At 36.2% G+C, this 14,759-nt stretch overlaps 1 protein-coding gene across 10 annotated transcripts in view; it reads right to left on the bottom strand.

Moving 5' to 3' along the window:
* DOCK3 (dedicator of cytokinesis 3) overlaps positions 1-14,759 on the bottom strand; it is a 219,113-nt gene that overhangs the window by 139,908 nt on the left and 64,446 nt on the right. For 9 of the 10 annotated variants that reach the window (XM_076346100.1, XM_076346099.1, XM_076346104.1 and 6 more), the window contains exon 6: positions 7,449-7,597. In XM_076346100.1, the coding sequence (XP_076202215.1) occupies positions 7,449-7,597 (149 nt within the window). Of the gene's footprint in view, positions 1-7,438; positions 7,598-14,759 lie in introns of those variants that run through there. The other variant, XM_076346107.1, reaches the window with a different exon arrangement.

Here is a 14,759-nt window from a genome sequence, read left to right on the forward strand (position 1 = left end):
GCATCCAGACAACTAAATGAACAACTATTAACAATTAATTTATAATTGTAGACTGCAGAATGAGACAACCTAAAAGGTGTCAAAACCCAACTTTTGCTCTGTAGATCTTCAGGTTCTGAGGCATAGAGAGTTGTGAGCTTTACAATAAAAAGCTGTTCTAAACACACATATTAGGAGTAAAATTAAAGACACACATGAATTTTCCTGTTTTCATCTTACGTAACTTTGACAATTCCTTTAGAGATATTTTATACTGAAATTCTTAACAGTCTTAAAGAAAAAAAATTCAGAAGAGGTGCCCTCATGGACTACCTTTGCACTCTCTCTTTCTGTCACTAACTATAAAAGAAAAGCAAAAGTCAATTTAATTTTGTAATCAGAGAGGGAAACATTCTGCACAGACTTGTTCCTGATGGCAAATGAAAAATTTTATTTGAAAAAACCTCTCAGGTACCGCTGAATAATTATATGGTGCAATAAACAGATGCCTCCAGGCAATACAGTGTCTCTTTCTGAGCAATTAACTTAAAACAACAGCAAGGAAAAACCAGTGGCCTGTACGAAGGCCTGTACAAAGCCCAGTTACCTTTGCTGACCACTGTACTTTTAATCATTTCCCATAAGTTTCCCAACTCCATAGTTCTTTTTGAAACTTTGCTTAATCAGGTTATCCTTCTTAAATTATATCCCTAAACCATCATTTCTCAAAAATATAGCTCAGCCCTAGTCCACTTGCTGGCAAACAACTGTTAGGCAGTACAATGACCATTAAAATATTGTACTGACAAGCTGGAATTTCCACCTTCTTAGTTCTTTGCCAAAACCAATTATATTTTCAATGGAAAAAGGAACAATTTGCCTTCTGCAATGCAGTTTTCATGCCAAATACCAGTTTCTAAACTTTAAGGCTAAATTGTGAAAGTGATGGTTATACATCTTTTACACACTTTGTTTTGATTAAACCTATCAAACACAAGTTATCCCGGGCCCAAGACCAGTATCTGAAAACTGCAGCTTACTTTATCTATTTACCAAATGAAAAAGATTAAATTAAGAATACACTAGGTAATCCTTAACTGCAGCTGCCATTTGAGCCTCTTATAATAGAAAGTCCAAAAATATAACAGAAAAAAATGGTAGCAGGTAAAAATAGTAATATACAAAGAGTCCAGTTCAAAGGTTTTTTTAAGAAGTTAATGCTCATCATATTCTTTCACAGAAGTTTTCCTGAATCTGAGTATCTAAACCTCCTCCAAAATACCCTCTCAAATGTGTACACACACCCCTCCCTAAAGTATATTCATAAGGGAGTTTCTCCTCAACATACAGATATTAACAAATGATTTTCTAATGACATTATCAAAACCACTTTTAAGTGCATTACAGTTACAAAGCACTATTAAATTTTACAGAAAAAACTGTCAAAGCTAATCATAGCCTGATATTGTTGTAGTCTCATAATTTCAACTCTCTAGAGAACTGAGGTCAAACAGTGGTTGGACTCATTACTCAACACATGACAAAGGTATTATCTTCTACTTAATAATGTTCAACACAACTGCAGTAGCATCCCTGTGAAACTTATCCGATATCCTATTTTTAGTTAAATCCCTTAACACCATGGATTTCCAGCCCAGAAGATTCTCATTCTCTACTACTATGTTAATCCTGCACAACACTTGCTCCCAGAAAATAAAGGTGTCTTTTGCTTTAGTACTAACATGCCGTCATTTATTATGTTTACACATTTAAGTATTTTTTGCCCGCGAAGCACTGACAACATAATTCTTGAAATGACAGCGATAGTCAGTGGCCCACTTTCACTCTCTATTATCAAATACTGCGGGAATATGAGAGCACCAGCTGCCAAGCAGTATTTCTCCAAAACATAGCATGCATAAAAATTAAATAATGTGCTGGTTTGTTTATTTGACAGTTCCTCTCTCCACAATACTTTCTTTTACAAGCAAATTCATGTGCTTTTTTTATTCTGCCTTAACACTGAGAACTGCCTTTCAAAAAATATTTCCCAAATATCTACAAAATATCCCCAAGCCTATTAACTACCTCATGATAGCATATGGCTGGGATAACTCCAGCTGACATTTAGATATTCCTCCTCTTCCACATAGAAGTCTTTAGAATTTTCCTTTCTTTGCGGGGGGGGGGTGGGGGTGGGGAGGGTGGGAATCCACCACCCCAAATCTCCAGATACTTTTCTCTCAAGCAATATGAAGACAAGCTGACAGGCAAAAATACTAGCATTTTTAATACTGGAAGGGATGAACATACAACTCCCCTTCAGGTTACCTGGGCTTCTAGAGAAAATCAACTTGGTTTTAATGGTAATTTCAAAGAATGATCTTAATTTCTAATATTTTGATTTATTTATAATACAAATGTTACACCATTTAGAATTCATAAAACCACAAGTCATAGCAACTCTTCCTAGAAGAACCTTGCAGAAATATGTCATTTGACTAAAAAATGTCTTTAAGATGCACATCCAAACTTCAAGAACAGATGGGGAGAACTCATCACATCCCTAGAGCGTGCAAGATCTCAGCCCCTTTGCTCCAAAAACATGCACTTTACTCTTTTCAGCTTTAATTTTGCAGCCACCAATTTTCCTTGTATTCCTTCTCTCACTACATCAAAGCCTCATTTAATATCATTCATATTTCTCTTACAGAAATACATTTATAAAGGTGGTGAAGGGAAAGGAAATGATCCTGACAGTGATTCGCATAAACTATGTGCAGACTTTAAAAAAAGACTTTGAAAGAAACACAGTACAGAAATCCATGGAAAATTAAATCTATGAAAAACATGTTTGGGAAAATTAGACTGTGCTAATACAACTTGATGCTTTTCTTTGACAGAATTAAGTTATTTTGTATACAAAAACTGCAGAGGCTGTAATCTATAAAGAAATTATTAAAGCACTGATGTAATGCTACACAGGGAATTATTTCTTAAAATGAAGGTGATGAGATGAAGGTAAGTGATCTTAGCAAGGAATCGATTAAGGGAAACGGCAGCAAATACTTCTGAGCATGGAAGTATCAGACTACAGAGAGAGGTTATTAAGGTTTTCCTCAAAGACTGACATCCAAGAGAGTTCCTTACAGTTTTAATCCCTTAACACAATCGTTACTACAGGTACATTCAGGAGAGGGAAAAATATTATATATTTATACAGAAACAGTAACTATTCTTTCTGCAACCTTCTTAAAGGCATTTCATTATGGTTGTTTAAATTGTTTACTCCTATTTTGATCACCTTTGATGCAACAATGACAACTACTGTAATAAGACTTTAATTCTCAAACTGATTTCCAGATATTACAACCTCGTATGTACATTTAATACATATCTCCAAATGCATTTTATAAACTTTAAGCTAATTGTTGCAACACTACCAGGAAGTCATTATTATTCCTTTTCTGTCAAGAAAAATGTGACAAGAGGGCAAGTCACTCGAAGTCCAAAAAAAAAATCTTCTAAGGATGTGAGCACTGACATTTAGGACTTTGAGTTTCAAGGCTATGCTTATTTCATCGGATCACACTATTCCCTCCACGGTGTTACGCGTGGTAGTAGTTAGTAGGTGCTAACATTGCATCTGCCACTGGCTTTCCGACTACAATTTTGAGGTAAGAGAAAGACCATGACTTTAAAACAGTTTCATTTTATTTGCAAGACAGTGTGACAGATTTATTTCTAACATTCTCCCCCCCCCCCCCATTTTTCTTTTTAAACAATCATTTGTAACTTTTGGCTATCTGTGGATCTTTCTGTGCAGAATTTACGGCAGCTATTTGGCAAATTTCTTTTAATGCAATGATTTTAATAACATTTTATGTGAAAAAGAATAACCTTTGACTAAAAAGTAACATAAGCCCACAAACTCATCTTGTTTATGGCTTTTATCTGTCCAAAATCTCAAAGTATTGGTGGCTCCCCCTCCCTTACTCTGTTTCTCAGCCAAAACATAGAGTATCTATCCCACAGTTATAGGGAAGGAAGGATCTTCCCTCAGTATAAAAGGGAAAGTGATCGAGCTCAGAAACTTGGCTGCTTTCTACTAATCTCCTGACATATACTATACTAATCTGAAAGAATCAATCCTGAAGACAATTTAAGATGACCTCTGATTTTTAAGTTAAATTACTTTGAAGAAATCTTCATCTGCCTTTTTGGTAAGTAAGGTATGCACATACTGCTGCAATTAATTTTTTGCACTGGAGAAGCAGAGCATTCACATTTCAAATAAAAGCTCTGTAAGGCAGATTCCTTCATCTGTTTTTGATGCAGAAGACTCTAGAATGAAACAGTTTTTTGTTAGTAAAAAAGTTTAATTCTGGTTTCCCATTCTAAGCACTAGTAGATGTTGAAAAACGTACCCATTCACTTAAAAAAACCTAAACAAGTATTGCAAAATCAAGTTTCTATTTTACTTGCAGCATGATTTAAAATGAGATGATGAACCGCAGATTTCACTTTATAAGATGATTTAAAACATGATGATGAATTGCAGGTTTCAGTTTTACAACGTTTGTTTCCTACTCTACAAATTTTTCCTTGTTATTTACAGACCATTGGACACTTCCAATAGCGTTTCAGACTTCAATAGATCAATATTCTAATCAATTGTATCAGAGTAAAACATTTTTAAAAACCACAAATATTTGTAACATTTTGCATAAAACCTAGCAAGAGATGCAGGAAAAAAGACAATATATGAGATTCCAGCTGTGCAAAAATACACAGAAAGGTGCTTAAAACTGAAAGTCTAAAACCACTAAGATGCTTATCTGAAGGTAGTAAATTCTGCTCTTTTGAGCAACTGGGAAATACAAAAACCTATACAGCAGGAATATCAGTCACTGTATGCATACAAAAACAAGCTAACTGTGGGAAACTGGAAGAGGTGACAACACATCACAAAAAGGATGCATCCGGGATCATATTTTTGTACTGGGGAGAAAGAACGTGTAAGCAACAGAAAATTAAATCGCTGCAATAAGTGGAAATCAGTACTGCATTATGAGAATGACTAGCAACAATACAAAAGGTTAGCAGCAATAGTTGTAAAATAAATTATATTCCTATGCTTTTAACAGACCAAACTACAGAGCAAAACTTAATATTTAGACTAAGTATACAAAAATAAGCAAAAGAAGTTCCCTGTAGTAGTTCTGAAAACAGTCTAAATTACTTTCTCAAAAAAATCTGTAACTATTTATCCAAGGAGTGTATCTGTCCCTTGATTTGCACCAACTCCTACGAGAACACAAGGGATGACTACCAGAACTGCTGCCAGTGTATTTAAGGGAAAGTGATACCAGTTCAACAAACTGAAAAAGACCTAACTGGTGGTGACAGGAAGTGAGCATTTCATGTTTGCATCACTCCTTCCCAAACAATACAATGCATTAATGATCAAAGTCAGGATAAAAGTAGCTTTGCACTAAATAAGCATACATGCTACATATTAGACGTGTAAGATTTCCTGTTTTCCGAAAACTACTTGGTCGCAGAATGTCTCCTATTGGATTGTACTATCTTGAATAATATAGACCTGGTTTTGCATGTATTTAAGCTTCTCAGTTAACATTAATGCATGTTAATAACAATATTTTTCATTTATTTTATTTGCAAATCTCAAGTATGATGGAATAAGCAATGAATGTTATTACATTATTTGCGAAAGGGCAGTACTATGTGAATATGTATATGAAAATCATTAGGTTTTTTAACAGATTAAGACATGTGGTCACGAGCTTCATGATAAAACTCAGAGAGGGGAGACAAAAGAAACCCTCCCAGAAATTCTATAGAAAAGAGTGATGTTGCAGAAAGACCTTCCAAACTCCCAGACATTTATAATTAAATGCTGCATAATGTACATATTAAATTAAGTATCTTTTCAATCATATGCCTTTTTATGCAGTTCCTTTATTTATACTCTCTTCTGTTCAAGCATGTATCTCTGATATCATGTACCTTTTTCTCTAGGGAGAGCAGTACCTGTTCTTATGCAGTAAGACACACAATTTTTTTTCCTAAACAAGCATCCTGAGCAGATAAATTTAATCATTAACATATTTATTTTTACTGGTTTCACTGATGCTTCTCCATAGTTTTCATGCATTAGATTTACCTTTATAGTTTTAATGTACTTTGTATTTAATGATTTTACATTTATTTAAAAAAAATAAAAAAGGTGCATATAGCCACCTCATTGAACAACCTATTCTCTTCATTGCTGCATTGCCGTCTACTCTCCTCATCTTTTTTTCCTACAACATTTTTTGCAGCTTTCTGTTGCTAATTTCATCCATACACTCTTTGAGCAGAAACATCTAGGCATGATGTTCAAAAATGGTCTCTTGGTTCCCATTTACTCTAGTGGAAATGATAATGGAAGATATCTGTAACTCTGCACTGCAGAACAACGACTTGATGCAATCTATTAGTCTATGTCCTTCAGAGCTTTCTTTCAACAAGAGAGAAATGAAATGTAGCATAGGGGCTAGCTAAATCTTCATGAACGTATTCAAGTATGTCTCTCATAAGGAGTTCTGAAGTAGGTGACTAAGGAACGGAGTCACAACAAAAGATATGTTAGTGAAAAACATTTGACTTTCTTCCTTAGTTGTCAACTTACAGAATTCCTCCGCCCATATGTTAAGTAGCACTAATCCTACTCCTAGTTTAAAAGCAGTTGCTACATGCCTGAGGGGGTGATATTTCCTTTGAAAAGGTCGTATGCGTCATGCAAAACTTACCTGTCTGATACACTATATCTCAGAACAAAACCAATTCTGGTGAAGGGCTAGTTTTTGTCTAATGGCAATTTATTACCATTTCAGCTTCTATCCGAATTGCAGTCGTCTTTGGCTCTAAAAAAAAAAAACCTCTCCACAAATTCACCATGGAACTGACCAAGGAGAGTCTAAACCTCTGACAAATGTCAGCAGCAGCCAAATACATAGATTATGTATTATAATTATATAAAAAGTCTAAATATCACAGCCTCAGCTCCAATGTCGCTGTTGACAGTGAGATTCTCTAGTTCTTGCACCAACCATTAAAATACTTCTTCAATTGACAAATGGGTTTTTAGTATCTATGAACACATACTCCCAGACCTAATATTCACTATACTGATACAAAGTAAATTGACCTAAACCTTTTAAAAGTGCAGATAGCCTTAGAAAAGACCTACTAATAAGCAAACAGCTCATTTTAGAGAAATAGTAGAAGAACTACGCAATAAACTCACTATAAGAAGTTGTATTTGATTTCCAAATAATGAAGTGTTCTACCTGTGTACAAATACTATTGGAAGGAAAAAGTTGTTGTGTTTTTTTTTTTTTTTTTAATAAAAGCTATTTTAAAATAATTAGAACAAACAGTACCCAGCTGGTACCTGTACTTACTCATTGCCCCAGTCCAGCCTCACTGTGAGGTGTCTCTTGACCTCTCGCACCTGATCCTGTGTCAAGTGACCTGACAGCAGCTGTCTACGTAGGTCAATGAGTTCATTCATCACATGGCGCAGTTTGTAGAAAAGATCTACCTTATGTTTCTGTAAAGGCATATTTTTGGGAGGAGAGGGGAAGAGAGCGAGAAAGAAAGAAAGAAAGAAAGAAAGAAAGAAGAAAGAAGGGGGGGAGAGAAAGAGGGGAGAAGAAAGAGATTAATAAGTTTGGAAAGAGAAAGAGTGTGAGAAAGAAGAAAGAGAGAGAGAAAGATTAATAAGTTACCAAATTTTCATTTAATTACCCTAGAGGAACATTAATCCAGTTTGTACAAGCTTTAAAATATTTATATCAAAAAGCGGTGTTAACTGATGCTATTTAAATTGAATAACTTTTTCCTTCTAAAGTTTAGGCTCGATCTGCTAAGGGATCCATTTTCTGATGGAATCTAATGCTATAGATAAGAGGACTCATTATGTGCAGGAGGGATCACTTATTCCAATCATATAATAAATTCAAAGTTTTAGATTTAAAGTAACGGAGAGGTGAAAAAGTTAGTTTTCTGTCAGCAGCTAACTGAAAAGTTAGCAACAATGATTCACCACAACAGAAAACTACTTTTAATATTTTTGATATTCCAACTACTAAAATTTACCCAGTTATCTATATTAGGTGGGGGGATATGAATATTATCTGCACTCTAAAAGGGACTAAAGCAATTAATGATAAAATCCACCTGCAAAATTATTTTAAGAGAGGAAAATTACCAGAGACAGTAAAACCCCCACACACTACCACGACCAGCAAGAAACAAACAAACAAACAACTAACACTGCAATCCTTTCCAAAAGAACTAGCATTCTTCAAATATGGAAAAAAACCCAACCCCAAACCAAACCCCCACAACACAGACAGAAGTGGAAATACTTTTCTCCCCTGCAGGAAATAACTATATGGGAAGTCCACAAAAAGGCAAGGCTGGTGCTAACCACCAAGGCCACCTATAAGCACCCGTAAGATAAGGAAGCATGTCAGAACTACTCCAGTATCTGCTAGATGAGAATTCTGTGTCAAGGCAGCTTTTGTCTACACAGCCGTGTCCCATACTGCATAAAACGGCCAACATGCAATGAATGAGGATCCCAAGAAGAAAGAGGAAAAAAAAAAAAAATTCTCCTGTTGCAGTTAAATGCTGTTTTTTTCTAAACCACTATGCTCCATTCCTACCTGTATGCAAAACTTGAAACGTTTGAATCTCACTTGGGGAAAACACTGACTAGATGGACTGAAATTGAGACTTCGCAAGCTAGCATTGTCTTGATCGTATTTCTGCTTATAAATGAGTGTTTTATAAAAGCTCTCTAAATAAAGATACCTGCATTTATCAAAACTAGATCTGATAGAGGAACATCCACAAAGAAAAACATAAGTGCAACATATTATCAGAAAAAATGTTTTTCACTTGTTTTACCAAAACCAGGTAAGATGAGATGAAAAAGAATTTCCATCTACTTGAGTTTGTTTTCCTACAAGACCGCTAGATTTGCATGACTTAGGAAAACAGATTTCAATGCTCTCCATTTTGATCAGCAATTTGTTAATTTCTCTGGACCTGATTACACATCTGTTTTGCTGAGGCAGATTAAGCACAGATGGAATCATCTGCTGTTCTTATCAAACAATTTTGAGATGAAAAGATGCACCATCTTTCAACTATGCATCAACATTGGTTCTGGTCCCACCTGAAAAAATGAAATACAGACACCAGATCCAACAGAAAGACATATATTTCCAGAGCTGAAAATACTCACTCCAGGAAGATAATCATGCATAGCTGGTAAGTATAAAATGACTAGATTTGTGTTTAGGTTTTTTTACTAAATATGGTCCAAAGTAAGTCCTATATAAGCTGAAGAAGGCGGTAGCTATAGGAAATATCCGTTTTTAGATGCTATTTACGTGAACAAGAAAAGGCTGTAACTTCTTCTAACACAAGATGAAGACAATAGAGTTTGGGACTATCAAATAAGCAAATTAGGTATATCTGTCAATAAAACAGCTGGCAATGAAATGATCATAAGAATCGGCTCCAAAATCATCATATTCAGACTTCCCAAATAAACTTGCTGAAAGAGCCACTCCCTCCTGTAATGATGGTTCAAGGCTATCAGTGAATTGAAGTGCAGAACACTATGCTGGTTAAATTACTATATGTTCTGGAGTTGTATTTACACAGTTATTTTTTATGTAAGTATCAGAAGCACTTACTTTAAATACAAATAAATGAGAAATGAGATTGTAGAATACAGTTTTGTAAAAGCTAGTCACATTAGGTCCTATGCAATGATCCAAAAAAAAGAAAAACCCTCTAACGCAAACCTCTCTCGAACCTCAAACACCTCTCTTGTGTTCCATGATCATGGCAATATGTCCTTTTCAGCTTTAGTTCTCAGACTTATTCTTCAAAAAATATTTCATCTGCTTTAAACAGAATGAGCAAGTATTGATAGACAGAGAACTAAACATATGGTGACCTTTTCAGAAAATACAAGGTCCCCTGTGAAGAAGGAAGAAGAGGTATCAGAAAGTGGAAAGCTAGAGGAGCTGCAGCTGTGATCTCAGGCAAACAGTTATGAAGTGAACCATAGATGCAAGACCCGAGAAGGTGAAGGAAAATACTTGTGAGAGAAAGAAGAGCTAGAAGAGAGCTGAAGGTAGCTTAATTCCAGGCTTGCAGGCAGTAAGGAGTTTGAAGCAGTCAAAAAACAGTTTCTAATGCCCCTCCTCACACTAGAAGAGTCTAGTGACTAATAAGCTCCATTTGGGACAGAGGGAGATGTACATATTTTAATGACTTTCCTCTGCCTTCTCTCTTTCAAGTAAAAAAGACCTTCAAAATTCAACACTAAGCTAAGCTGATCAGGATTCCTACCCCCATGTAAAGAAAACTGCTTAAAGTGAAACAGATGATCCTGGACACCACATTTCCAGAAAAACTAATTTTAAGCATTAGAGCCATTCAAGCAATTTTAGTCAGAGTAGCACCATAAACAAACCTGAAACTTTATCTTGTTAGCAGCTAAATAAAAAAATGCAAGCCAATCCGATATGTAAGTGTCCATTCTGTTTTACAGTAAATTTTCATACAACCTATAACCTCTCATTTTTCATCTAGCTTTGTCACAAGCTACTAAGCAACGAGCGCTTTATCGATCTGTCCAGAATGATCTGCTGTGCACATTTATGAACATATTTGGCAAATGTTTTGCATCCAGAATATAAAAGTAAGTATTTATGCAAAAATTTTTATGGTAATAATTAAGGTGTGTCAGGGACAAAGAATCTGGATAGCCTTAATGAATTGAGGACTCTCTTCTTACAAGCAGCACAAGTCTGTCCTCTAGCACAGCTTGTTGCCTTATTTTACTATCCCCAGATATAAAAACATTTGCTGTATTTCTTTGATCTGTTAGTACTAACAAGTCACGCTTATCAATGCTTGGATAATCTTCATATGTACAGCTACACATCAAAAAGTGGAATTCTAGCAATAATTTTTTTTTCCTTTTAATGACTCCATATTAACTCTATGAAGATCAAAAGTCAAAAGATGGTTTTGGTGTTGTGGTGGGTTGACCTTTACAGGCTGCCAGGCCCCCACCCAGCCGCTCTCTCAACTCCCCCTCTTCAACAGGCCGGGGGGGGGGGATAAAATGAAAATATTCGTGGGTTCCGATAAAGACAGGGAGATCACTTACCAACTACCATCCCAGCAGAACAGACTTCACTTGAGGGAAATTAATTTAATTTATTGCCATTTAAAATAGGGTTGGGTGGCGAGAAACAAAGACAAAACCCCCTAAAACCCCTTGTCCCCACCCACCCTCTTCCCAGGCTCAACTTCACCCCTTCGTTCCCGACTCCTCTACCCTTCCTCCCCCCCCAGCAGGGGAAGGGGGAGGGGGGGCAGTGTCAGTCCATAGCAGCTCCTCTCTGCTGCTCCTTCCTCCTCACACCTCCCCTGCTCCAGCGTGGGTCCTGCCCACGGGCTGCAGTCTTTCAGGATAAACCTGCTCTGGTCCTCCCCATGGACTGCAGCGTGGATACCTGCTCCGCTGCCTGCTCACCTCCTCCCGCTCTGGCCTGGGTGTTTGTGGGGCTGTTTCTTGCTCTTTTTTTCCTCATCCTCACTGCCTGTGTGGCCACTTGCCCTTTCTTAAATGTGCTCTCCCAGAGGCACCACCAGCTTTGCTAACGGGTCAGCTGTGCCCTGTAGCGGGTCTCCTGTGGAACCAGCCAGAACTGGCCTCTTCCCACAGAGACATCCCCACTGCCAACACCTGGGCACAGCACCCAACAGAGGTGGTTTGGGTTTTTTAAACAGGTAATCACATAAAATAAACCTGCACTCACATGAACACAAAGCTGTTTCGTGCTTCAGTGCAATAACACAAACTCCCTGTTTCATGCCTACGGTGGCTTTGAAATACTAAGTCTGCCTTTGTCATTCTTCTCTAAATAAATACCACATAATAAGAAAATATATAAAAGACTGGTATATTACGGAAGATGACCTATTTATAGTCATTTTGTTACCATGACTTCATTTAACACTACTGTAAAGAAGTCAGGATTTTGCCTCTCTCAAGAGCAGTCCCTTAAGACATTTCCTATAGAACTGCCTTAGGCTATAATGGGGGAGAGGGGCACAAAAATTATTTTCCTTGTAAAAGCAAGTGAGTAGCTTTTCCCAGGTTCCTTGTTACAGATTTTGGTATCTAAATTAGATATTAAAGCCTGCAAGCATCATCAGCACATGAAAGGAAATAGCAAAGCTGGAAACAACACAAAACTCATTCCTTTCTTTTCAGTTTTGTCTGGACTTTTTAATTAAGCAAATTACTTTATAGTAAAGCTCTGTTGGAATTTATAGATTTGTGCAATATTTATAGTTTAATCTTACCAAAAAATCTCTAATATTATTACCATGCAAACCTTAAACACTACCTATCAAATCAGACAGTACTCATCAATTGCCTGTTGATGACTAAAGGTCAGACTTTACAGGTCAATACAAGGATGTCTCAGGAATAGGGAAAGGAACTGAAGTAATACTTGTGTGGGAGATGTGGATAGTATGCAGGCATCAAGACTGGCACTCACAGAAAACCAAAGGAATTTGAGAACACAAAACACTTGCACATATTCTTGTGTTCTACGTGTGTGCCTAGACATCTAGTCCTGTTTTATTACAGAACTAAAATGGACTTTAATAACAGCTAAAAAATACAGAAAACAAATAGGGAAAAGTAACATCAAGCAAGAATAAAGTTAACTAAATTACAACTTCTCCCAATTAAAACTACAAAGTACATTTACAAAGGGTTGTGGTACCATCCTGGAGTTTTCACAAGAGTCGGAGGCTGAGCTCACACCTCTTCGACAGCACACCACTGAACATTCGACGAAAACCATTAGTCTTTCAAACAAGTAACAGACTGAGAAAGGAGGGCACCTCTGTTTTGGTTTATCTCCATTCTTCTATCCTAAAGTTCTCTATTTATTAGCAAGAATGCATTAACATGAATATTATTTACTGTTTTCTGTGAATATTCATAGCTTTTAGCTTCAAACAGAAATTATTTACTCTAATATAAATCTGTTTTAAATGGATTCTCTACTGTATTCACAGAGGGCATTTCAATTTACAGTGTGTATTAAAGCAGAGTAAATTAGAGTGACAGAAAAAGACTATCTCACATTGTTACTAGTAAATTCTTCAGACTCTTTTGCCAATGAAAATGTCTCAAATAGCTTCAAATACTGACACATGACAAAGGGAAAACTTAAGCAGTAAAAAGAATGATGGAACATCAATAAAGAAAGCAAAAGCAGAGCAAAACAACAAAATAAAGCCTTTACAAGATAAGCAGAGATGTTGCTACAAGTTTTTCCTTTATATTAGATTAAGTGATATATCTGAATCACCATATACCATACTTAAGTAGTACAGTAACTTTTTTCTGGATATACTATGTCCATACGCTTCTTCCAAATAGTGAAACCCTTGAGCTAAAAGATAGGTTGAATTTACATCAGTAACTTCATGAAAAGGTTCCTTGCCACTCTTGGCAACAGTCCAAGTAGAAACTACAAGAATTCTGGCTTTCCCCGTGTCGCAAAAAAAAAAATTCTCAAAAGAATGAAACCTGTGATATGAAGTTTTAAATTATACAGAAGCTGATTTTATATGGGCATCCTCATACTAGCAGTATATATGCAAACTTTTCACCACTCATTATTCCCACTATTTCTCTGAAATGTACTAGAAATTTCGTTTGTGAAGAACTTGTGCTAAAATCCTCCTCTACTAAAATGCTCTACTAAAAGAGCATTTAACATGCTTTACCAGAAACTTTGTACAGCAAAGCAACAATTGGATTGCCTCCAAAATAATTTCAGAACTTCCTCAGATTGCACATTTCTACAAAAAAATTTTTTTAAATGCGATTACATTGAAATCCTTTACGATAAACAGAAAACAACAATTATTTGATCTGCTCCAAAAATGAAATGGTGTATTTAAATCGGAGCTATCTACCAACAAGTCAAAAAACCTGGTGGTACGTTGTATCTGTTGCAAACCAAATGAACACCCTACAGCTTTTCATAGCTACAAACATCATGCCGAGAGGAAGCCAGGTAACATTACAGCAATAGCAACATTTAAGGTAATAACACAACACAGAGGAGGACAAGTCTTCATAACGTTATCAAAGCTATTTGCTCTTGAAAAGGACTGTTTTCTTTCCTAAGATCTCCATTACTGTCTATGAAGGACAGTGGGTAATATTTAAACCTGTTACCACAATGCTCTGTATTTAACAAACCAACCCCCCTCCAGTTCAGAGCTCTCCATAGAATATTATGAAGAAAAATATATTTAGGAAGGGTTAGTACCACGCTACTGCCCTTCTGCAAGAAGAGAAGTTTTTTTCTGTTTGTTCATATCACCTCACAGACCTTAAATGCCTAACCTAAAGCTGCAATTCAGAACCTATTTTTATTGATAGTAATGCAGTACGGTACAAAGAAAATTATATTTTTCAATTTCCTTTCTAAAAACTTCTCCACCTTAAAAATCAGTTATACCATATATGTAAATAACTCCAAGCACAAGCTATTACACTCACTAGCAGTCAAGATGTGCGTCTTGACTCTCATATCTTTTCCTTATTTACAACTTCAGATACCCGAGTTGTCTAATAC

This window comes from Aptenodytes patagonicus, chromosome 8, assembly GCF_965638725.1.
Source record: "Aptenodytes patagonicus chromosome 8, bAptPat1.pri.cur, whole genome shotgun sequence".
Classification (NCBI taxonomy): Eukaryota; Metazoa; Chordata; class Aves; order Sphenisciformes; family Spheniscidae; genus Aptenodytes; species Aptenodytes patagonicus.